The 25816-nt window shown below is 40.5% G+C and overlaps 1 protein-coding gene across 1 annotated transcript in view; it reads left to right on the forward strand.

The window, feature by feature from the left end:
- Positions 1-1199: 1199 nt before the first annotated feature.
- Positions 1200-25816, forward strand: part of FGD4 (FYVE, RhoGEF and PH domain containing 4) — a 111635-nt gene continuing 87018 nt past the window's right edge. Inside the window, exon 1 of the mRNA XM_064654670.1 lies at positions 1200-1477. Coding sequence (XP_064510740.1) covers positions 1222-1477 — 256 coding nt within the window. The 5' untranslated portion in view covers positions 1200-1221. The remainder of the gene's footprint in view (positions 1478-25816) is intronic.

Raw genomic sequence — 25816 nt, forward strand, 5'->3', positions numbered from 1 at the left:
GTCAAATGGAAGGTCTCATTTGCCCACTTCCCATCTCTGACAGTGGTCAAAAAGAGATGTAAGAGCAGGACAAGTACAAAGGGGTACTTCCCCAAAACTTTCTTCCAAGGCTCAGCAATTCATGTACTTTCTGGCAACTAAAGGTTGTGTTGGACCACTGCCAAAGGGGTAACATCCCTGGAGTGCAGCTGACTGCACTTGTTGTTCATGAGGGAATCCTCCAGCTACGGCTGATGGCAAATGAGGCAGCATGCTGCAAAACAGGAGGCCATCTTTAAAGAAGCCCTAAAACCTGGGGTTTCTAAAGCCTGGGAAATCCCTGTGTGGTAGGAGCACTGCTTCTCAACTGGTTTACCTCTAACTGCATCACATCAATCTCCCCGACAGACTCAAAAGTTCTCTACAGGCTGCTGTTACCCATTCTCTCAATGGCCACAGGTTCTGCCTCTGAACATCATGTCTTGGTCAAACAGGTAAATAGGTACTTTCAGACACTGTTGCTGTATAAATAAACCTCATCCCACATCTCACAGCATCATAGACTTCTGATTGCCTTTCTCAGTTAACACTGATGAAAATTTAGAGAGAAAGGCAAGAGCTTTGGCCTGAACTAATCATTTTAGCTGGAATCATTATTGATGAAAGCATTGCAGCTCCATCCCTGGCACCAAAACTCACTTTTAAGTGCAAGGACTCAGATGCCTTTGAGAATGTTGGACACGGGGGACTGCATTACGGCCAACTTGTTTTACGCTTTCACTGACACACTGGGCAGGAATTGGGCCCCCCCTCTTAGGACAGGCATTGCCGGGGTGATCGATGGGAGAAGGTGGCACACGGACGCGGTGGGGCCGTGGGTGAGCGGGGTGAGCGGCCGGTCCAGGTGGCACTCCTGGCAGCCGCCCGGGGGAACGGGAGCGGGGTCTCCCGGTGAGGAAGCGGAGCAGGTGCGGAGCCCGCGGCATCCCCTTCCTGCGCGGCCGCGGGGGGAACTCGCGCTGCGGGCGCCCCGCTCGGGGAAGTCGCCGCGCAGCCCCGGGACGGGACGGGACGGGCAGGGCAGTGCAGGGCTGGGGCTCACCATGCAGGAAAGGGACCTCGCCCGGGGCCGGCGGCCGCTGGGCAGGTAGCGGGGGCAGGGCCGGGGGAGGCGGCGCCCGGCCAGGTGCCGGCGAGGGAAGGGAGGGGCGGGGAGCGGCGGGCAGGTGCGGGGCCGCCGCGATGCAGGCGGGCGGCGAGGGAGGCGCTGCCCTCGGGGCAGTGCGGGGGTCGGGGGGGGTGCTGAGGACCCCTCGGCCTCTGCCTCAATCTGCCTTTCTCCGTTTCTCCGCCGCCCCGAGGATGAGCGGAGCCGAGGGCGCGGGCTTCAGGCGGGTGGCGATCCGCAGGAAATCCAACCCCGCTCCCGCCGCCCTGGCCACCAGCGGAGCAGCGCCCACCTGCCCCGCGGAGCCGCCCGCCCGGAGCTCGCCCGCAGGTAAGGAACGGCCCCGACGGCCAAACCGACGGCAGCGCGGTCCCGGGACATCCCGGGGGGAGCGGGGGGAGCGGGGGAGCGGCAGGGTCACTCTGCCGCGCGGGTCGGGGGCAGGCTGGGTCCCACGGGCTTCCAACGCCTGTTCGCCCCCCCGAACAAGTAGAAGGTATCAACTTGTGCCGTGCGTGTCTGTGCGAGGAGGATGAGTGGGTTGCTCGCGGGAGTGCGGCTGCGGAGCCGCTTCTCGGAGGGTCTGAGCTCGGAGGAGTTATGGGTTAGGGACTTCGGAGCCGGGGGCAGCGGCAGCTCGGCTCGTGCCCTCAACCCCCATCTCGGCATGAAATGTTCACCAGTTGTACTTTTTATTTATATATATATTTATTATACTATTCTAAATATATGTTATAATACATATATTTATACTTTTCTATATAATACTTTTGTACTAACAGCTCTTAGGCTGGCGGGAAAGCAGTGTTCCCTCTCTGACAGACCATGCCTTACACCTGCTCCTCCCCAATGCCTCTTTCTTTTTCCCCTTCAGGAACAAACCTGTGTTAGACTAGTTTGGCGTGTTATGCTTCAGAAGGCAGCTGCTACAGCATTAATGCATAATGTTAAAAGGGACAGTCAGCTTAGGGTGGCTTCCTGTGTTACCTTGGCCACACTGTAGAAGTAAGCTGTCGTAAAATCTAAACTTCAGAAAGTTATCATTTATGAGCAAGTTCACACACACACCCATTTATATGTCTGAGCTCTGTGATGTAACAAGGTGTGTTACATCCTGTGCTCGTGCTTGTGCTGTCACAGCATGGTTTTATGAGTGTGAATGGGCAAAATGGTTGAAAAAACCTTGAAATCTCTGACATACGCTTGTTATAACGTTGGGAACTACAACATGTTAAATGAAAGGATGGAATGTTTTGCTTGGGGACTGTGCTTTCATGACTTCCTGGGCAAGAGGCCTGCTTATTTTAACAATGAGCATGTACAGAGAAGAACGGACTATTGTGATGCTGTTCATAGAATGCCTTATTTTAGCCTTAATGTGTAGTGAGTTTGGATAAGTCCCTGAAACCAGAATTTTTTATTTATGATGGGATTTTTTTTCCCATGGCTTTACTCGTGTGTTTACATTGGGAAAGAGGAACTGGCAGTATTTGCAGTATGTAGACCTAATGGATTTTATTCTTCTCTAATAGAGGCACACTCACAATCAAGATCTTGTGTTTTCTGTTAGTTTCTAATTTAGTTTCTTTAGGCTTCTGCAGTTGCTCACTGGTACCTTAGACTCCCAGCTAAGAGTTTCATACACATCTACAATCTATTTATTGTTGCTCTTTTCATCTGTGCACACACCAACTCCACCAGGTGACTTTTATTTACTAAACATCTGTGCAATGTCTAGCTCTTCAGTGTGACCATTCTTGTTGGCTTTTGGATTGCAGAAGTTATGAGGGCCATGACAGGAGCAACATGCTGCTTATATTTGATAAGCACTTCAGTGCAATAACCAAACTCACAAATTAAGATAAGGAAATGAATCCCAAAAATGTGGGAAATAAAAGGAAGACTTGGTGATGTCATGCAGGTACATAAATCCTTCCTTTTTCCCACTCATAATCCATTTCTCCCAGAAAATCAGATGAGGAAACATTATGTGCATGATTTTTATTCATGCTCCAGCATCCTATAATCCTAGGATAGCTTCGTAGCTTCCCTCTCTATTCTTTGTAGTCAGAATGTTACTGCACTTGCTTTTGTGGCTGACAAAAGCTGACCAGACTGCCTTGATTCTGCAATAAACTCTAATCCCCAGGTGCAGCATGAAGCTGGGTGTGTTATTTCTTCTAGTTAAAAAAAAAAAAAAAGGCAGGTGTTTAAACTTTTTTGGCTTACAGAATACTAAGTGGATCTGAAAGGGCTTTTCTAATGCAGGAGTATGCCTTTGACCTGCTTGAAAATCTTATGGGAAAGGAGGAGTCAGTGTAATCTATCTCCAATCCTCGTCTCTGTCAAGTGTTGTGATATATGCCAGTTACCTACGTTACTGCTTGGGGGACAGGACTCAAGCAATTGTCTCACATCTGTATCTGGAAAGCAACTCAAGAAAGCAGATGTATTCCATGAGCCATAATTGCTTATAAATGCATTTGAAAAAATTCTGGATTATGTATATGGCATGCATATCAGAACTCCTCTCAGACTAGTAAATCGTGTGTTAATTAGTGCAAAGATTTAATAAAGCCTATTATAACTCCTGTGTACTCAATCATTTCCTCACAGCCTTTGACACTGGACTGATGAAGCAGGGAATGTCGCAGCTTTTCTATGCTGTGAGGCAGAAGATCAAGGAGTATTTGCTTTCTTGGTGTTGTTTGAAAACATTTCTCATGTTGAGATTAGCTACTTCAGGTTTTTGTTGCAGCACCAACCTTTTCTTGTGCATTGCAATCTAAGTGTCTGACTTGTAACAGAAAAGCCTTTCTGCTCTTCGACATACTATAGCCCAGGTAATTCAGCTTCCTTGTCATGTGCAAAGTGGCAATTGAATTTTGTTAACATTTGAGGTAAAAAAAGCTTAGTGTGTTTAACTGCCTACAGGATAAAGCAAAATTTATTTCCCATTAGAAGTTGGCATTAATCTAAAAGTTAGGACAGAAGACCACTTCAGTCTTCAGAGATGCTTTGAAATGGATGAAAAATATCAAAGCTGATACCTGGAGATGCTTTAGAGAAGGGCATTCAGTGGAGTTTGTGAGAACTTGAACGAATCTTTACTTAAAATACTTGTGTGCGTGTAAACTCAAAATTAGCTATCTGCCAAGAAACAGGTGTAAGCTACTGCTTGCTTGTTCAGCACCTTTCACAAGCCAAGAGCTCAGCAAGGTGTGAGTATGGCACTATTTTGATTCTGCATGAGATCAAGCTACCCTAGAAGGTTCTATCTCCGCTTAGTTGACTCAATGAAGGTGTGAAGCCATCGCTCGGAACACAAGGACACAGTAATTTCTTTATAGCAAGAAATAGCTTATTCCTGTCATCAGTACAGTCACCTCTGTCCTGGCCGCACATGGACTAGCTTAACTTCTGTGGCATTCAAATCTTGTACTTCTTCCTTGCCTTTTCTCACTTAAGCACAGATTCACACCCTTTTTGGACTGTTTTCTTCTGGCCACCAATTTTCTAAACACATATCTGCTGGCATTGTACCATATGTTGGCAGTCTCAAACGCTGCAGTGTGCCTGTTGGGGAGCTGAAGTAATTTGCATTCAGGACAGCGTTCACTGCAGCAAGGTGTCTGCTAACACTGACAGGAAAAAAAAATAGTTTCCCACTGCTATTGTTGTATCTCTGCCTGTAAATGGACAAGATTTTAGGGGATTATGCTAAAAAAACTTCCGTAGTCTTTTGAGTTTCCATCTTGCAGTGGGAGATAACTAAATGAGACTCTAATAGCATGCTGCTCTAGTCTCTTTATTGTTGAGGGGTTTATTTTTAAAGTGCTAGAAGGACAACTGTGCCCTACCTGATAGTTTTTCATTGCTGTTGTCTTTGTTTTACCTTTGAAAATAAAGTAATGAACTTTGGACTTTCATTCTCCTTGCTCCTGGCTTTGTATAATCCCCTTCGTTTTGTTACTTGGTCTGCAGTGATTGAAAATCTGATTGCTATATGGTGTGTTCAGGGAAAACCTATACAATCTAGGGCTAATCTTAGCAGGGATTGGCACCTATAGATGTATAAGAGACTACTGCCAAAAAGAACTAGCTGCTTTACATGTCTTTCTGGTTATTGCAGAGTTTTTGACATTTTTCAAAACGTAGGCTTTACCAAGGAGAGTTGATACTTAAAAATGCTGAGAAAGGAAGGTGAATATGAGGAAACTGCTTCTAAATGTTCCTCTCCCTTCAAAAGTTAGGGAAAGTGAAGTATAAAAAATTGCTTTATGCAGAACTTGCATGAAAATACATTTTCCTGTCATTAAAGAGTTTCCTGTTTCTGTGGGCCAAATTAATCCCCTGTGCCTTCTAGTGAAGCAAGTGTGGAAGTGCCAAGAAACGGAACTTTGCTTCCTGAATATAATTTTACTGTTTCTTCCCCCACTTCTCCTCCAAATATTAAAGATCAAAATAATCTTTTTAAAGCCAATGAGAGTGTACTGTTTATTTCATAGACTATCTGGTCATAGAGATATGTACCTTGGGTTGGCTAAATGTGTCTATTTAACCCTTGCCTGACAAGGGTTACTTTACCCAGTAATTGTGGTTGGCCTTATAGACTTCCTGGTGATCGTGATGGTGATTTCCGTAAATAAATTAGAATTTGTATTCACTGCTTGACTTGCTAGGGACAATACACAAAAGGTTTCAAAGAAGAGTTACAATTTGATGTGGATTTGCAGAAAATTAAGTCTACTCCTTGCTGGAGAGAATTCTTTTAAATACACCTTGAGAGGGCAAAATTGTGGAGGTGCTAGTAAGTGCCATTGTAGAAATGGTTTTAGGCATCGGTGAAATTGGGAAAGTAATAATTTGCACGTCCAAAGTTTTTTGTACAAAATCATAGGAGCAGGTTGCTTTTGTAGATAAATTAATAAATATGGCTGGGAGATTTCTGGATTGGAAAAGGAGAACTGTTCTAGGAATATGTTACTTTCGGGTGACAAGTAAAATGCAAATATTGAGAAAGTAATTCTTAATAAAAAGGAAAAGTTATGATTTTGCCCTTGACTATTTTTTGTCCCTTTTCTGTCGGTACCCATGCTGCTTAAAACTGCAGTTATCAAAATTTTTACCCCCTTCTTAAGTTGTGGTGAGGGACTGTCTTATCTCCCAGTACTTTAATCAAAATCCCATTTATAACTGGGCACTATTTGGTACTGTTTGTTAGTATGTCTTGGGTACAATGTGATCTGTGATAAAGCACTCTAGCTGCTGTGTTTTCCACTGTTATGTCTTAAAGTAGTGTTATCCATTTGATGTATAAGGCAAATTATCTTCCCAGGATGAAGGATTTGTCAGAGAGAAAGGGAAAATATGAAGCAAGCAAATTTTAAACTGAGACACTTGTGGGCTTTTCCCTCTAGTTCCATTAATAGTGGGTAGACTTTCTTCGAAATGCTATTGTCACTTCAGTATTTTAATCAAATTGCTGACTGTGCATCTTGTAGCTGAAACTGTATTTTTTTTCCTATGAGGGGAAAAATGGTTTTCTCTTCCAGAATGGGATACCATAGGTATTAGCTCTCCTGAATATAAGGTGATCCAGGATTAATAGTTGCACTTAGATGACCAGAATGATCCTTTTCATTGTGGTAAATCTGTAAATAAATTTTTCCTCCAGCTCTTGATGGTCAAAACATTTTAATCAAATGCATAGCAGTGGACAGCTTGATATATTCAGTATGTTATCAACAAACTCCTGTACTTTTGACAAGGGGAGAGAGAATGCTGTTTAGAGAAAGCATTCCCAGGGCACTACGTTCTGTCAATAACCCAAGCACAGAGGAGAAAATTGAAAGAGGAATTTGTAATGGTTTCTTCAACTGGCTGCTGTGGAAAGAGGGTTTTTGTAGAGATGGCTGTTGCAGAAGAAAAGACTTTTGAAACAAATGTAGGGAAGGAGGATGGAGTTTTGTTGAAATGTTGACAAACTGTAGAAATCACATGTGGTCCCGGTGTGCAAATGCACAGCAGTAAAGTGGTATCAGAACATATGGAGAATTGAGTAAAAGCAGGACAGGAGGAAAATTAAACTGCTACAGTAGTCTGCAAAGCTAGACATGTGAAGAAATGTATTTCTAATGAGTTTTCGAGCAGTTTGACACCTCTGATTACACTGAAACTCAGTAAAATGGAGCATAAAATGTATTAAAATTGGAGGCAAAAGACACTGAGTGGAAGGTAGGGCAGAGCAGTGAAATAGTGTTCATTCTAAGTATTAATGCTAAACATGTCAGATGTTAATGTAAAACAACTTAAATAGCCTGGAAAGAAGGAAAAATGTGGTGGAATTTTAATGGGAGATGTGAAATCCTACGATCTATTCATGACTTCTGAACCAAAGTTTTCTTGCAGCAGAGGGGATAATGCAGCTGACTTAGAGGTCTAGCTTTCCCCTCATAGATGCTGGTGGGGCCAGATGTAGATGAGGATAGGAGAGAGAAAATGGTGAACAGTGATTAAAAATCACTGATTGATTCAATGGCTGGATTTCTTCTGGCCTTTTAAAAGATTTGGCTTTTTATTCGTTGAGCGTGTGATGTTTCTGTGCTAGACTCCTGGCTCTGCTGGTTGCTGTTGTGACCGAGTCCTCACGGTAGGGACTTGCAGTGATGTAACAGCACCTACACTGGCAGCCGTAGAGTTACATGGTAACTCTGCCCAGCCCCTGTGTACTTGAAACCTGCAGGGTCTGAGCTGCCCCTGAGCATCAGTGCTGCAGGTACCAGGGCTGTGAGTGGCCATCTGAACTCCGGGGTTAGGGCTGTGTTCTTACTCGAGACCAGCTGGATTCCTGATGTGGCTCCTCTGTGATCTCTTTGGGGACTTTGTGGTACTTGAGAAGCAAAAGTCAACTGAGAAGTTTCTAACTGTGTCTTCGGTTTGTCTTCTGTTTCTGTGAAGAACAAGAGGCCTTGAACTGGAAAACTTGAGAGTAGAATCTCCCACCCATACTGGTGGCTTCTGGAGGTAGAAGATGGAGGGAGAGAGTATAAAGCTCCCTGGGACTGCTCCTGCTTCTGGCTGAGGATCCTGACCCGACCAGTCACTGTGCCCTGTAGGGACTGTCTAGTCTTTTAACTCCAGCAAGAATTCTAGGGTAGGGTGGCTTTTTATTTATTTACTTAATGGTTATATTGCTATCCTTTATAGTCCTACTAGGCTGAGATGTTTTGTTGCTTAAGCTTTTTGAAAGCCATCCTCAGTAGTCTGTCATCCCACAAAATTTTCTTGAATGCTGTAGTAACGCTAGCCCATAGGAGAACAGGCTACTAGTTTCTCTTCTACCACAAAACAGATATTTTAAATAAAAAAATCAAAGTTAGGGTCTACAGCAGACTGAAGAAAACCCCAAGCTCTATAAATTACTAGAATTGTAACATTTTTAAAGCAAATAATATTTGAAGACTGGTTTCTTTTTAAATGTCTTGGCTTGTATCACAAGAACTTGATGACAATTTCTTGCAGTGAGTAATCAGAATGTTTTTCCTCTTTGTTCTCACCACCATTTGCTATCTTGTCTGTGATACTTCACTTCCTTAATTGAATATTAATATATATGCATTATTTATATTAACATCAGTAATTGAGTTAGGAAATTAAACTTACTGGCTAATTAGATCTCTTCTCAGAACTGGTGATTTAAGAATCAAAGCAAAGTCACTGATATAGAAAAAATAAATTGTTTTTGGTGGAATGGAAACTTTTTTCCAGTTTTATGCAATTATGCTGCTGGCCTTTTCTTCAACTGACTCTTGCCAAAATGTCCCTATCTTAATACAAACATACTGTACATTCCTTTTCACTCCATCTGACACTAACTGTTGTCACTAAGAAGTTGCATTTCATCTGTGAAGGTAGAATATCCTTTTGTACTTCAGCTATTCTCCTATGGGCTAGCAGTACTATACCATTCAAGAAGGTCATGCCAGATGAGGCACCTGAGGATGGTTTTCAAAAGCCTGTAACTTCTTAATTCTTAAAACTTTAAAAGAGGGCTTTTATGTCTTTAAAACAAAGGCTTGGAAATTCTTGTGTGAAAGTGTGGTTCTAGGGAAGGCTTTGCAAAACACCTGATTTTTGTGGTACGTACGATAAAATCAGAATTGCTGTCAGTGCATGATGTTATTCAGCGCTTGTGTTTTAGCTCATTGTAATTTTGAACATAGATCAATGGGAATTTTATTAAGATGTATTTTAATACATATTTAATACTTAATAATTAAAAATGAGAGCTAGTTGCATCAACTTACTAGTAAAAATAATTGTCCATTTCAGAAAACAAAATGGTTGTTAATGCAACAGTTTAAGTTGACTTTCATCAGGTTCTGGCAATCTAACCCAACTCTTGCTCTGTTATTACCCCCATGTGCTCTTGAGTTATGCATGATAATGCAGTAAACGGTGTTGTTCACAATTTATTAATGTATAACTGATCCAGTGGACAAATAGGCTCAGCAGACTCACAGATGAAGGGCATGCTAACACCTGAGCTGGCTGTTAAGGTGCTGTTTAAGCCTGCCAAGCCAGGTCAGGTAGCACAAGGTAACTGCTGTGGTGCTCTGCAGAGGCTTTTGTGAGTGGGTTTAGCAGAGGGGTTGTTCGTGCTCGGTTGTGCACGTGCTTCTAAACTTCCTGATGTTCTTTCCCTGTCCTGTATCAAGCATAGAGGGGATCTTCAGAATAACATTTTTGACATGCAGTTGAAGGGGGAGAAACACATCCATCCTAACTGCTGTGTACAGCCAGTGAGAGACCTGGCTGGTGCTGGTGGGGGCTACCCTGGGTCTTCAACTTCAGTGTGGAGAACTGCCTCTTTAAGTGCTCATCTTACTTGTTTTCTGTGTAAGGACTGCATGTGCACAGGACATATTAAAAGCTTTTTGTTAGTAGAAGTGAGAACAATATTTGCATTGTGTGTATGAATAAGGAGTTAAAAGGAACTTCAAAACCCAAATGAGTTACATGGAGCTTAAACAAACAAGCGTCTGTTCATCCTAACTGTGGAGAATTATTACTTCCTGGTTTTAACAACTGTTAACTTTTAACACTTTAATATCTGCTTTTTTTTTATGTGGCCACTATCAACTGTACAGTTCACTAGTTTTATGTGGGACTTTTTGGGGCTGTTTTCCACAAATGCAGTTGAGCTGCTACAGAAAAGTAGGCTTGTTTTAAAACCTGAGTAATATCAGGATGCTGGAATGTGGTACATAACTTGTATTATCTTATCACCATGAATATTGTGTCCTCTTTGTTATGTCCTAAATGCCATTCAGCTATTGTGTGGGACTAGATTCTAATTCAAATAAATCTTTAATTGGGTTTTGTGCCTCATGTAGCTTACAGAAAATGTTGAGATAGGACAGTGGTAGGTTCTAAATGAGAAGGGGATTAAGTAGTTTCACTGTGCATGTCTTACGATTCACTGATTTAAAGATTTATGTCATTTGGAAAACAGGAGTGTTTCCAGGGGTGTCGCATGCATCTCAAATACTCAGATTACTTTTTATCCCCACAAGGTTAAACAGTGATGATTAAAGGCATTTGCCAAGCCCTTATTGTTCTGCTGGAGTCAGGGCATCTGTGTTCAGCATTCATCTGAAAAAGCATGCAGTATCTGACAATGGTGAGCAGGACCACGATCCTCTTGTAGAAGGCATCAGAAAGTCTTCACAGTCTTCTAAAAATTCTTTGATCCAGATAATTCAGACTCTTATTCTCTACAGTCCATGACTTTCAGTATGGCTTTCTGAGAGAATATTAACATAGTCCTTTCAAATAGCACAGTAGTTTTAAATCTGACACAGAGAAGAATGACGGGTGTCTGGAAGCTGGGTTGATAAGGCTGCTGAGTTATCTGCATGGGGAACAGCTCTGGGGCACAACAATTTAACATAATTCTTTTCCAGTTCACGTGTGTGATATAATGAATACTCATATATGGTGAAGTTACAGAATCCAAACCACCATTTGCAGAGAAGTGGCCATAGAGCAGTGCAACTGAAAACTTCAGACCCACTAAGTGTCACAAGTGCCCTTTTGCAGGACCAGGCTTTCCAATTGTTTCCTTTTGCCTAAAGGTACTTGGGAGATATTCCACGGATCAGGAAAAGAATTACAGAAATTCTCTATTAGAGAGACTTTCTGGAGAGAGTTTCGTGCAGGGAAAAAACATCTGATTCTCTCTGCTACCCTGTGGTGTAGAGTGCTATTGCTCACACCAATGCTGGCTTAATTTAAAAAAAAAAACCAACTTTCACTGTTTCCTTCCTTTTGCTGCAGGGAAAGAGATTAGAGACCTGAGTAGAAGCAGATGAATTGTTCTCTGTGAAGACTATGGGAGTGCATATATTTAGTAATCATGTATTTTCCATAGTGCTCTGCTGAGCTCTGTTTGGTAACCCCTCTCTGCTTTCCATATGTTCATTCTGAGGTAGATCTATGTGCCCACGTACCACCCTGAATCTATAGTCTGGGATGGAAATGGAGGAATTTCTCCATGTGTTTTCCCTCCTTCAAGAAATCAAACAAAGTAGCTGTTTGCTGTCAAATGTTAGCTTCAGTTTCAGGAAGGAAAAATGCTTTTTAAATATGAAAAGTGAGAAAATATCACCCTTCCTAAGACTGACAAGGACTGCATGCTTATTACAGTCAGTGAGGTGACAGGCAACAGTAAATGTGGGTAAGGCTGGCAGAGCTGGAAACTGAAATACACAGAGCTGAGGTATCTTAAGTCCTGCACTTGGGTTTATTTTTATTTTTTTTTTCAGTATGTATGGAAGGGCAGGTTGTTTGAAGTTAAAATACAGTGTTTACTGTGGCTCAGGGTGTAGAAGCAGGATTAGTTTTCTGATAAGGTTTTTTTTCAGGTGTGGTACACAAGGGATTAGAAAAGCAGAAGCTATTTAGTAGCTAAGGAGAGAGGACTGCAAGCTGGCTGCATGCTGCTGAAAGGACTCTTTATCCAGAGGATTTTTTCTTTTTTATTTTTCTTACTTTATTTTTCTTGGTGCGTGGGCTTACACCGAAAGAAGGAAGGAGAATCCTGGTAATTGGTAAGCATGTTAAACTTTAAATGAAAACTTCTGAACTGTGTTACACCAGCTGCTAACAAGCCACTTAAAATAAAACTAGGTAATCCTGTACCAATGAAGAAGAACCTCCATTTTTTTACCATAAACTCTTTAATGACATACATTCAAGTAAATAGAGCCACATTTTTTGTGGAATGTATACTGGTTTCTTCTCTTATCTTTTTTTTCTATATTTGGATGTTGTAGCATTGAAGATCTGCATGATTACGTAATTAATTATTTGGGGATTGTGAGTGTGGTCCTTAATGGTTACTGTTAGGGTGTGTTGGCTGGATTTGTTTGTGGGTTTTTGGTTTTTTTTTTGGTTGGTGGTTTTTAGTCCTGTTACAGAAAACATGATATTTTTAAAAAATAACTTCAGTTAAAAATCTTTTAGCAAATGGAGGGCCGGTTTGAGAGACTATAACCTTGAACTTGCAGGTCATTTGAGAGACTTCAATGTTATGTGAAAAGAAGAGGTTTCATATCCATATATTGATGGTGGTGGTGTTGTTTTCAAAAGGTTATGTGTGGCTTAACGCAGGCAAACTACTGTAGGGAAAAATGGATTTAAATTTTTTTTTCTTTAATTATTATTTTTACAAGCAGCATTGGGCCAGTGTTTAACTATTTGGGATGTAATGGGAATCTACACAGGTATTACCTAAAAGTTCCTGGAAAATAAGGAACGTGTTCAAAAGCTAAAGTAGAAAATAAGGAACTAAAAACCTGTGATTATGCAAATATAAAGGGTCCCTGAGGAGAATGTTTCTCATGCTAAGTGTCTGCCAGCTCACAGCACTCATTGCACAGGCTGCTTCAGCCAGTTGAGGTGCTGCACTGTTGTAGCCAAGAGACTGATTTCCCAAAGCATTGGCTTTGTCATGTGCATTGCAGACTAGGTAGTTCTTCCGAGGAGATTTTATTGGTAATCTAAAAATATTCTCTGTGTATTAAACAGCAGGGGGCGAATCTAATCACAAATGGGATTTGATGGACTGTACTGGACCCAAGCATTAGGATATGTAATGGTTAATGCCTTCGACTATTAAACCTTCAGTTCTATGGTGTGATTTTTCTTTTTTTATTCTGACTTACTGCTGCCTTACTCCTCTTCATATTAGCAAAGATCAGGAGCAATAGCTCTTAACCATATCTAACTTGAATTTTTTGGGTTTTGGGGTTTTGTTTTGTTTTTTCACTCCAGCTCATTCAGAGGCTTTCAGTTACTGCTTTTTGTCTTGCATTGGGAATAGCCATGTCATTACTTTATGGAGTAACACAGAAAATGGTGGCACAGAGATCATTCTTCAGTTCCTGCTCTCATGTATGTTTAAGTAATGCTGTTTGCCTACCCTATTAGCACAGTGGCCACTGCAAGCACCAACTGACAGAATCAAGTTGCCATTTTTTTTAATACTGAGATTCTCCTGTTCCCGTGCTCTTCATGGCCTCCTCAGCACAGTGTAGAAAGAAAACAAGTTCTTTCTGTTCTGAACAAATGGAATGAGTATTCAAAACACAATAATGTAATAATCTCTTCTGCGGAGCGATCATCTCTTATTTTGCTGTTATGTTACATAGGATGATGAGGAAGAGATCCATCTGGGTATGTTACATAGCATGATGAGGTAGACATCCATCTGGGTACAACAAGAAATGGTCAATGAATTAATTGCCAAGAATTTAATTTATAGCCTACCTTCTTTAGATTCTGCTATTGTGGTTCCTACAATGTCTATAATGTAAGAAAAATAAGTTGAAGGTCCTTCTAGCACAGCATATGGAGTTAATGAGAAGGTTTTTTTTGATGTGACCTTACACTGGTTTGTTTTGTCCTTCAGCTCCCTGCTCCCTGTGGTTTCTTTTCCTTAGCAAAAACAGCATGAGGAGAGTAAAGCCAACTCTTCTACTCTTTCCTCCTTATTAACTTGGAAGGTGTGGGGGGTTGGGTTTGTGGGGTGGGTTTTTCGATTGTTGTTTTTAAATATTATCCTGTTCCCTAATTAGGACTTAGCAGACACATTTAGGAATATAAAGGCAAAATAACTTTCTGAAAAGAAGCATAATGCTTGTTTTCTGATTAGTGGATTGTGAAGAATGTCTGCATGTCCTCTTGGATTCATTTATCTGATATTAAAAACAGGAAGCAGGTGTGAATTTTTATATTAATTCTAATTCAGATGTTTGAATTAAAAAAAAGTACACCTGTATTTTACAGCTCCTTGGAGATTAAAATGAAGGTAATTTATAATCTTATATATATGACAAGCATCTGAGTTTTGAAATCTAAAGCAGAATTTTATTTGACTTCACTTAAGGTAATTTTAATATAAAGTTAATAAGGCAATTTATAGTTGAGTAACTTTATTCAACTTCCAAATATTACATATTCCAAAACTTTAACCACGTTGGTTTACACTCAGAATTGTGCCTTGCTGTCTTGAAAATGTGAAAATTTAATATTAGTACATAATAACTATGGAAATTTCTTAAAATATGAGCAGCTGCATATTGCTCTTTATTGACAAATATCAATAAAACATTGTAGGACAGATATCAATAAAACAATATGTAGGCAAGTCTTGACAGATGAATAGTAAACTTTGTGTTGGTACACAGACTTAAGCAGGGATCCTGCAGTTATGAGGCTCAAAACAGGAAGGCAAAGTAAATACAGTCATTTTTTTCACTTTGTAATTGAATTTAAACACTTACTTCCCTCATGGCAGCTCACTGAATTCTCCACCAACTTATACTAAAAAAAGAAGAAGAAATTGCCTCTGTGCTGGAACCAGGATATAAAGGCTGCAGCCTGGTTCATTCTCTTTGCCACGTTTGCCACAGCATCTGTGGACACACAGGAGTGGGGATGGCAAGACTGAGAGGTCGGACTGTCAAAATGTTCCGGCTCCTGCTGCCGTTCCTCGGTCCGGAGCTGGTGGGGTGGCGGCCGTGGCAGTGCTGAGCTCTGACGGCACGGGCTACTGCTGTATTTCCAGCTGGCTGTGGTTCAGCAAAGCTGATCTGGTTTTTCCTTCCCACTAGCAATTATGGGCCTGGGCTGCAGAGTGTGTTTTGATTTAGCAGTGTCTAGAGGCATAATTTTAAACACCAGAGAAACTCCTTAGAGGTTCTGAGCTATTCATACCCAGGGAGAAAAGATGACCTGGTAACAGTGCTGGTCATATATGAAGTGCCTGTGAGCATGTGGAGGAACATGCTCTCTAGCTTATTACAACAGGTGGATGTGTCTGTTATCAAACTCTTGTGCCTGCTTTCCTATATCTTCTTTTATATGTATCTTCAGATGAAATTCCTCACTTTAGGAAACAAAACAGTGAACTGATTGACATGGAAGAGAACTGATACACAATTAGATAATGGTAGGACAAGGGGGAATGGCTTTAAACTGAAAGGGGAGAGATTTAGAACAGATATAAGGAAGAAATTCTTAAGTCAGAGGGTGGTGAGGCACTGGCACAGGTTGCCCAGAGAAGTTGTGTTCAAGGCCAGGTTGGATGGGGCTCTGAGCAACTCGGTCTGGTGTTAGTTGTCTCTGCCCATGCTGGGGGAGATTGGAACTAGATGGTCTTTAAAGTCCCTTCTAACCTAAATAATGGTTTGATTTTATGAATTTTCATACACTGAACTTTTTTCAACTCTTTGAAACTCTTGAGTACCGACCTACAGCCAGTAAACCAGGTTTGGTTTCTCTAAGGTTTAGTTTAAACATGAATCATTTGCAAATATGCCGTGCCTGGTAGTACTGTGATTCAATAAGAAATGGTTGTGCTGAGTAAATTGGCCATGTGATATGAAAGGTGAGGAGATTTCTAACCTATCAGCTGCATACTTATATCTAATCAAATTTGGTCTTTTTTATGTTCAGGATCAAAGAAATATGACCAGGTAGAACATAGGTTTGTTTCCTAGAGACTCCACTCAAAAGATCTCTCTTTCACAGTTTAATCTGTGATTAATCATAAAATGGTTACATTTAGCAGTAGCTCAGCATGATAGGTTTCTATCCTTATTTCAAAGTTTAGGATGAAAACAGGGTGATTTACCTGCATATTTCTTTCTTTGAGAGTGGCTAACTTGGAGCTGGAGGTCAATGACGACAATTTGGAACTGAGGATAAATTACCTGTGGAAATGGATAAAGATGATTATTGCTGGCAAAAGACCCTTAACCTATTAGCAATCAGAATTGCTTTTGTTGTAATCACTGCACTATTCCTTTGCTATCTGGAGCGTGGTTACTTATGCTGAATAGCAAAACCTTTCTAAAACTCAGTTTTGCTTTCTGCTTCCATGGTAATAGGTATCCTTACAAAAAAAAAAAAAAAAAAAAAGAAGCAAGTGCAGACACACTTCTCGTTTTCCCAGTCTCTATGAAACTTAACACTTCACCTTCAGAGACTGCTTGAAGAGCTTAGTGAAACCCACTCTGAATCCATCAGTGACTCTGCTGACAGTTGGCGAAATTTGTCTTAGCGACTTTCTTTCCTGTCCCTCCTTCTTATGACTGAGCAGCATAATAAGAAATGACATACAAAGTATTGGCTGTATTTTTCTGTACATGTGAAACAGATGTACTTATCAAGTGTGCTTCCAACTAAATAAGAGCAAATGATCTCTAGGACTGTTTTGCCAAGTCATAGGCCAAAACACTGGATCCTGTACTGAATTGAGTCCAAAATTAGTAAAAAATCTCTGACTCATGGTTTTGACTTGTGTGCCACTACACTAAAGCCACTATCATATTTCATTCATCCCAGGTGTATCTTGTTACCCACTTCAAATCATTGACCTGACTGGGAAAGTCAGCCCTGGTTTTACTAAATTACCACGTTGGGTGATCAGCAGTAGCCCTTGGTACAGTGACCGTGGCTTTCAAGATGACATGGAGCGATCTGAGATCGGTGGCACCATGGGCTGATCATTTCACAAGACAAATCTATTTGTCTGCAGCTGAAGATTGTCTGGCTGCTGTTAGATTTCTGGGATTCTAAATGAGAACTGTGGATTACTTTTCAAGTGAAATGGAAAACCGCTATTTTTTGGTCTCATTAAAATAAATGTCTTGTTATTTCAAACAGGTTTTTTTTTTCATGGTTTAATTCTGTTAAAAAAAAAAAGGCAACCTATTGTAGATATCCAAGATTCTGATTTGTTGCTGGGCCCGTGTTGCTTACAAAATAGCTACATTTTTATTTTATTTTCAAGTAGCTCTGTATAGCAAGTAATGCTGTTTTGAAAGGATTGAGGCTTTTTACAACTCATTTCTTCAAAACCTGCATGGTGTCATTTGTAATGTTCTCATTTGTATATGTATTTTTCATCTCAGGAGCAAATCATCAGCCTCCAAAGGTTTTGCAAATATTTCCTTTGATAAAATATTTTTGACCTATTTATTGTACTCTGTTTAACAGGTATAGTTTTAACTCCAGAATTGCCTTCTGTGCAAAAGAAATTTTAAAGGATCATTAGCCTTCCTTCTACTTTCAGAAAGAGGAGGCAGCTACTATAATTTATTTGATTGATACCTGTATCTTCCTTGGACAAATAATTATTAAAGCTTTATGTTGCTGTATAAGCCACTTGAAAAGAGTATGGTGCATGAGATTGCGGGTGATGCTTCTATACACTTTTTTTGGGGTGTTTTTACACCACAGACTATTAAATTAGTGAAACCAGAATTACTTGTCTGGTTATTGCTTTTGGTCTGCTCTGCTGATACTGAGATTGCCTGAACAGCGGTGTGGTGAAGAGATCCTTCAAAACATTGACCTAATATAAAATGAATACAGGGTGTTTCAGCTGCAGGACTATTACAAAACTGCTTTATATTGCTATACCTGTGAAACTGAGAAGAAATTGCTGGAAGCTGAGATCTCTTTGTGTCCTGGATCTCCAATGAAAATGACTTCTTCCTTCTGCCAAATAACTGCAATAAGGTGAAGTATATTTATAACAATCTTGTAAGTATTTTCCGTGTGGATGCCTTGTTTTACAGATAAACTGGTAAAGATCAGGTGTCTGAAAAAGACGTGGCTCTTGTGTATGGGTGACAAAAATCCCACTTGCTATTGATGTCAGCTCAGGCTTTCCTATAGAAATGGTTGGCAATGCTCAGCAGGCATCAAAATTGCTTTTTACGGAATGGTGAAGTGCAGTCTAACAGTGTATTCTTTTGGCAGCCACAGTAGTGTGCTTTCCATCTATCCAGACAGAGGTTTTAATGTTCACTTAGGTATCTGCTTTCTGGAGTATGTTATGCATGCAGAGTCATGAGAATGAAGGGGAGATATTCTAAGCTTTTGTGGGGTCTTGCCATCTTTCTGTGCATCCACAGCTAGGAGCAGATTAGTCTGAGAGGATGAATTGAAAAGTCGGAGCAAAGCTCTCACTTTAAAAACAATCACATATTCATAAAATAACTGAAGAGTGCAATATTCTTGTGGAAAAAAAAAAGATCTCCATCTCATTTTGGCCTTAAAAGCCACAAAAGGAAGTAAAAGAGACTGTGAACCCTTCAGTGTGTAGGTTGTGCAGCCACCTTGGGTGTCAGCTCTGAGGATATAGCAGGAAGTCCCCGTGGTGTAGAAATAAATATCTTTTGACCTAAGGAGAAAAAGTGAATCCATAATTTCTTAACAAATGCTCTTCAATGTCTTCACTGGTAAGTAAATAAATTACTGCTAATAAACAAAATAGGGGTGGGGTATGGGGGTCATAATTTTCCACAGAGCTTTTTTTCTTAAGGCAAATATTTAATGCAGCAAATATTTTAATAAAAGAATAGTCAGGGATTTGTTTACTGAGAAACATTAAAGGGCAAAAAAAAGGGGGAGAAAAGAAAAAGAAAAACAGTATTCTATTCACAATTAAATGCCTGCCTGCAGTTAAGTAGAATTGATTTTCTGTTTCTAAATTGCACATAGGGAAAGTGAAAATATTGCTCAGTGGGGTTAATCAGAGAGTTGTGAGAACAAGTGTGAAAGTTGTCCATTCTACAGCCAGGATTTTATGTACAAGCATAACAGCTAGATAGCCTGTTTTTCTGAGGTATGGAGTTTGAGCTCTTCTGAAAACTACTTCATTAATTTACAAGTCTGAATATTGGATTTTTATTTCTAGCTTTAGGCATGCAAACCAACAGATTCAGGTACATAATTTGGCAGACTACTATCAGTAAGTACATTTCTAGGTATTTTGACAATTTTTTGAAATCCAAGAAAAGTCCCTATGTATTAAAAAAAATTGTTCCTGCCCCTTTTCAGAGTATGAAATTGTCAGCAAAAGCAAAATCTAAGCTGAGCAAATGGTGTCTGCAGACAGCTGAGGTTTGTGCTGCAGTGATAATGTGAGGTCTAGAATGCAGTAATTAGAGAGGGTAGTCAATACTTGTTAATGAAGGCAGTGCTTGTGATATGTCTTTGAGGGGGGAGCAAAGCAACGCTGCCCTTCCTGCAGTGCCTTATTGACCTGCTACAGCAGCCACTCTCTGCTTGCATGGCCCATCCATGGAATAATTGATATGCTTTCTCTAAGAATAAATAACCTATTTTCCAAAAGTGCTGGAAACAGTTCAAGGAAAATGTAAGTTGCTTAGGACTGCAAGGTGTATGGGTACACTATGTGTATGTGCAATAACAAGTTTTTTTTGGTAGGATTTACAAGCTCCAATAGCTGCCTTTTAAGAACAATTTTTCACATTATTTTTTAAATGTACTTTTGATTTCTGGTAAATAGTTCAGTCTAAAAGGTTTATTCATAACTTGAAGGTGGGAGGTTTAGTCTGTGAACTACTTGCTTCTGTGAAAGGACAGTAAATGAAATTTAGGTGTTTGGCAGACAAGCTTCAGAAATTTTTCTTTGTGATTTATTTCTCTGAGAAAAACTGCTGCCACGTAACTCCATTAACTGTATGACATGGCTATGCAGTAGCCAGGTGTGTTACTGCCCCTGAATTTCCATTTTGTCCACTCCTTAATTTGTGCTGTTCCCATGAATTGTTTTTATACATCTTTCCTGGGGTGCCAGCTTCCAGGAGGTGATCCGAATGGTCGGCTTGTGGTGGTAACCTCTTCTTTATTGTAGCTGTCAGAGCGAGTTTGCCAGGATCAAAGATGGAGAAAGGGGTTCTATTGGAAAAGGAGTCTTGGTATGGCACTTCTTTTAAGGCTATTCTAAATCTGGCTGAAGATGAAGAAAGTGTCACTGAGGTCCTTGTTATGCTATTTAGTTCCACAATTACAGAAGAAAGTATCAAAGATGGAGAGCTGCTCATTTTCCCATGAAAGAGGAGAAATACTACTTGTTTCCTTTTGGAGCAAGGTAAATGAAAGGGAGAACTTTTGGGAGTTCTTCTGTGAAACATCATTAAATAATTTTAACCAGTTTTATTCAGGACATTGTTACAACCCCCCCCCCCCCCCCAAATTCCCCTTCTTCAATTTATCATGCTTTTTATGCTTATTAACATGATTTGGTAGTAATCAAGGCTGTTCTCAGAAACTCTTGCAGCAGCCTAAAAATGTGCGGGTACTCAGTACTCAGAGCCATTCCATGTAAAGTAAAACGTTCCCATTCCTTCCTTCTGCTGACCCCTGGGCTCACGGTGTTCATGATTCCTGAATCCATAAGTTGGAAGCCTGCACCAATGTATACGGATTCATTTCTTCTTTCAAAAAGCCTCAGGTATTGAAAATGTTTTATTTCTCAATTAACACTGGTAACAGTGATCACTTAATACCTTACCTAGTGTTTTAATGGAAAAGCCTATTTGGAAGGGACTTCTGTCAGGACTGCTCTAACTCAACAGTTGTAAGATGGTGCTGTGACAAACCACTGGTACTAGTAGTGGGCTTTAGATTACCAGCCTAATCCAGCAGGCATTTAAAACTTCTTTGCTGTGGTGTTTGCACATTGGCCACATGAACTTTAGTGGGGTTGACCTGCTGGTGTATTGAAACCAGATCCAGACCTCTATTTATCAATGGGTTTTTTTGGAGGTGATTTATGTCCTTTACATTTTCTGCGCTAAACTTAGTGTGGTGGGATCTGAATGTGGAATCTTCTGCAAATATTGCTTCTGTGCTCAAGGAGGGTTATGATTTCAACCAGGCAGGAGCCACAGGGGTTTTTTTGCACTGGTACATCTAGGTAGGCACACTGAACTTCACCAAAATCGAATGTTGCTGTTCAGACTTATTTCCCCCTCTTTCTCTCTACGGTAAATCTGCTCACTGTACTTAACTTGAAGTGCAGATGGGACCATGTTTGGGAGGGCATAACCTCAAAGCACAAATCTTGTATGACCTAAAGAATGAGATACATTGGGTCTATCTGTTTCGTCTGACAAACGAAAAGCCTTATTTAGATTCAGATATTTCCTCTCTGCTGCCTTGATGAAACCATGAAGTCCTCCTCTTTTAATGGGGCTGTGTGTGCTTTGAAGTAAAGAGGGAAGAAAATATGCTTTAAACAAGGCATTTGTGTTATTGTAGGAGTTCTGGGAACACAGTGTAAAGAGCTGATGTTCTGTGTATGAAATACCATTTTCAATGGAAAATATTTGCTTAGAATAAAGTGTATTAAAATTATCTTGCTAATTTCAGTTCTGTAAAGTTTGCAGAAGCCAGGCTGGGGGAGGAGAGGGAGTTCAGTTTTGTTTTTGTAAATCCAAAAAAACATAGATGACTGATGCATTTACTGTTTCTGGATGATGTGTTGTCTGTCAAACACTTAAAAAACCCCCAAACCTTCTCATTTTCCTAAGTTGCTTCTTGTGTGTCTAAAGTAACCAGAATTAACCAAGCCACCTGCAGTCAGAAAATCTTAAAAAGGTCCACTTGTGCCAATCCTATACTCACTTTTTTTGTAAACTTTATCAAATGGGGACTTCAAAAATCTTAGTAATAAGAACCTCTTACTTCTGTATTAACTTTGAGAGAGAATCCAGAAATACTAAGTTTCAAAATTAGTCAGGTATGTGACCTCAGGGGCCTGCAATGGGTAAAACTGTAAACACCGCAGTTGTTAACTGGAGTTTGCAGCCATAAAGAGGTTTAAGAAGGAAAAAGAAATGGAAAGGAAAAATGCTTGTTCTACCCAAATTCAGAGTGCAGCTTTTAAGCAGGTTGTAAATTAAGGGTCCCACATTGCACTGGGGGATGGTGCTGTCTGCAATCTGCTCAGGAGTGCCAACCATGTCCTGGGGGGCATCAGGCAAAGCATCTCCAGCTGGGTGAGGGAGGGCATTGTCCCGCTCTGCTCTGCACTGGGGTGGCCTCACCTTGAATGTTTTGTGCAGTTTTGGGTGCCTCAATGTGAGAAAGACATTAAGCTCTTAGAGAGCATCCAAAGGATGGCAATGGAGATGGTGAATGGTCTGGAGGGGAAGCAGTATGAGGAGCAGCTGAGGACACTTGGTCTGTTCAGCCTGGAGGAGACTGAACACCTCATTGCAGCTACAACTTCCTAGTGAGAGGAAGAGGAGGGTTAGGTACTGATTTCTTCACTGTCATGACCAGTGACAAGACTCGAGGAAATGGCCTGAAGCTGAGTCAGGGGAGGTTTAGATTGAATATCAGGAAAAGGTTCTTCACCCAGAGGGTGGCTGGGCACTGGAACAGGCTCCCCAGGGCAGTGGTCACAGTGCCAAGCCTGACGGAGTTCAAGAAGTGTTTGAGTGACACTCTCAGGCACATGGTGTGACTCTTGGGGTGCCCTGCGTACGGTCAGGAGTTGGACTCAGTGATCCTGATGGGTCCCTTCCAACTTAGCATATTCTGTGATCTAGTTCAGAGCTTGCCAGATGTTGCTTTCTCTGTTTCTGTTCTCTCCTTGTTTCCTGGGACTCTTGGAAGTCCTTTTATCTGGGATGTCTGCCATAGTTCATGAAGTTCTAGCCCTGTACTTTTTTGCCTACTGCCATGATATGTGATCTTCCTGTTCATTTTTGCTTTTGGGATCCTAGAAATAGCTCATGTTAAATTCTATTTTTGAGTCGTTGGTTGGTTGGGTTTTTTTTATTTTTATGTGCCAGAATGCATTGTAACCACTCATGGAGCATAAAAGCTGTGGTACAGAGCACTGTAACTGCAATGAGAATTAGAACTGATGAAATAAAGTCTTTATGTAGTGAAGGATCCCGCTGATCACCTACATATATCAGAGAAAAGCTTGGCTTTTTTTGTGAAACTCGTGTCCAGTTTTATACCAAAAATAAATAAATAAATAAATAAAAAGGCAAATGTTCCTCATATCTGGCTATAATAGTCAAAATGAAACTGGTGAGCCAGTGGCGATGTGTGCAATTAGCTTTATTTTTAAAGCTTCTGTCTTTGTCCTGAGTGTATTCCAGATAAGTGTTTGTATCTTGATATCTCCAGAAGATACAACAGGTGTCTGATTGGCAATTGTAAACTTGATAAACTTTCTGTGAACTTTTACACATCTTGACACTTGACCTTTAAATATCATTGTTGTAGATGTATTAGTACCAGAGGGAAAGAATTGGCTAAGAAACTAAGAAACACATCCTTTGTTCTTAACTGACTTGTTCAGTGTGAATACTAATTTTTTTATTTTTTTTTTAGTTGCTCTTGAATGTAGTCAAGCCACTCTGTACTTACAGCAAACTTCTTTGGTGTCCTATTCTATCTTTAGTTTTTCTCTCTCCTGTGTCACTCGATAAGACTCTTGAGGCTGAAGTAAGATTTTCGAGGTTCCTGTTTTGTGGGCCAGTTTGCTCCGTAAATAGAAAAGTAAATGGTTGGCTGGCTACTTCTTCAGCAGGAAGTGTGCACTGCCTTAGAGATTTGTCTGTCACTGAAAGTAACAGCCACGCTGATCACTCTGAAACAGCAGTGAAACACAATAACCATAACTGAACTGCTTCTGTTGGGATAATGGTGGAGTGGAATGCTAGAAAATAATGAGCTGTCAGGTAGCAGTAGGATTCTGAGCTTTTTTTGGTATAATGTTTGTGGTTTCCAGCGGCTTCTACATTTTGTCATGCTTGTTACATAGATATTTGAGCTTTTATAACAATACCTAATAATAGTCATCTGGTCTTATCACCTTCAGTGCTGAGTAGCTCTTCACACACATTGGGTACTGGTCACCCATGTTACTACAGAGGAACAAAATCCGCCTTTTCCCTCAAAAGTGATAGAGTTTAGATCATTCAGTTGCTTCTGATTTAAGAGAAAGGGTAGCAGAATTTCTGTCTAAGAGTTTGTAATCTGGAATAAACGTTTCCTGGTTGTCTTGAGTGGTTAAGATAAGTGTCAGCTGATTCTGGGGGTGTTAAAGGGCATGACACTGTTCTTATGGATCTGTGTTTCTTCCTGCACCTGCCTTTGCTATGCTTTTTCCAGCTGATACTGCATGTGATGTATTTGAAACCTAAGTGCAGATGTTTTATAATTATTCACTTTTTTTGTTGGTCTGGGCACCTTTATGTCACTTCTTCCTTCATTGTCTGCTCGAGGGCGTTTCTGTTAAATTCTCAGAAATACCAGAAAGGTGCTTTGATCATCCTCCATGTCACTTGATATCAATGCTATGCCATACAGACAGGTTTTTCCGTTTAAAAAAAATAAATCTGAAAAAAGTCAGTTTTATAGACACACTTTTCTATGAGGAAAACCTTGATACTTTTTTCCTGGGTTGTTTTGTTGTTGTTGGTGGTCTTTTTAAACAAGATTTAGCCCTTTAAAGTCCTGAAATACTTGGAAGTAAGCTTATCACCAATGCTTCTCTAAAATTTCAACAAATAGTATTGCTGAGAGCCCTGTACATGAATAGTCCTAAAATACTGAGAGAAATGTTATATCTGCTATCTTCCCAGAAGCCCTGTGCATCACCCAGTAAAAATAGATTTGTGATGATATAGTAGTAGCAACATTCAGTCTAGAAGTTGCTCCCTTTGGAGTGGGATGTGCAGAACTAAATCCAGACAGGCACATGGGAGACTGGCAACTCTGCGGGTAAGGATGTGAGCAGGAAAAAAGCAACATTAGTTGCATTTTTGGAATAGCTGTTTTGATACTGAACCTGGGAAATCATGAGATGACTCTTAACAAAATTCCCGAGATCCTGGAAATTTGCTGTCTTCTCAGTGGAATTTTTCCTTACAAGGTCAGTATTTAAACTCCCTAGTGGCGTTTTTCGAATATACTTTTAGAACAGCTAACTCTTTAAACTTGGCAGAGACAAGCAGCTGCAACCCTAAAATGATCCTTGGCAATTAACTACTGCTTTCCCCAGCTGGCAAAGTTTTCCTGTTGTTTTCCTCTTCCCTTTTGTATCAGGTGGTTGGTGATATTTATTTGTCCTCTAATGGGAAAGCAGTTTCCTCTATCCCATATTAGAACAAAGTCTGATTTTTATTTTGATTCCTGAGTCACTTTTTTTTTTTTCCTCTGTCATGTAACTGCTTAAAAACACCACGGGAGCCATCAAGAACTGCATGTTCATTTTTCTTGCCTTATAAATATCTGCACAGCCTCAAGTAATTA

This window comes from Pseudopipra pipra, chromosome 5 (assembly GCF_036250125.1).
Source record: "Pseudopipra pipra isolate bDixPip1 chromosome 5, bDixPip1.hap1, whole genome shotgun sequence".
Taxonomy (NCBI): domain Eukaryota; kingdom Metazoa; phylum Chordata; class Aves; order Passeriformes; family Pipridae; genus Pseudopipra; species Pseudopipra pipra.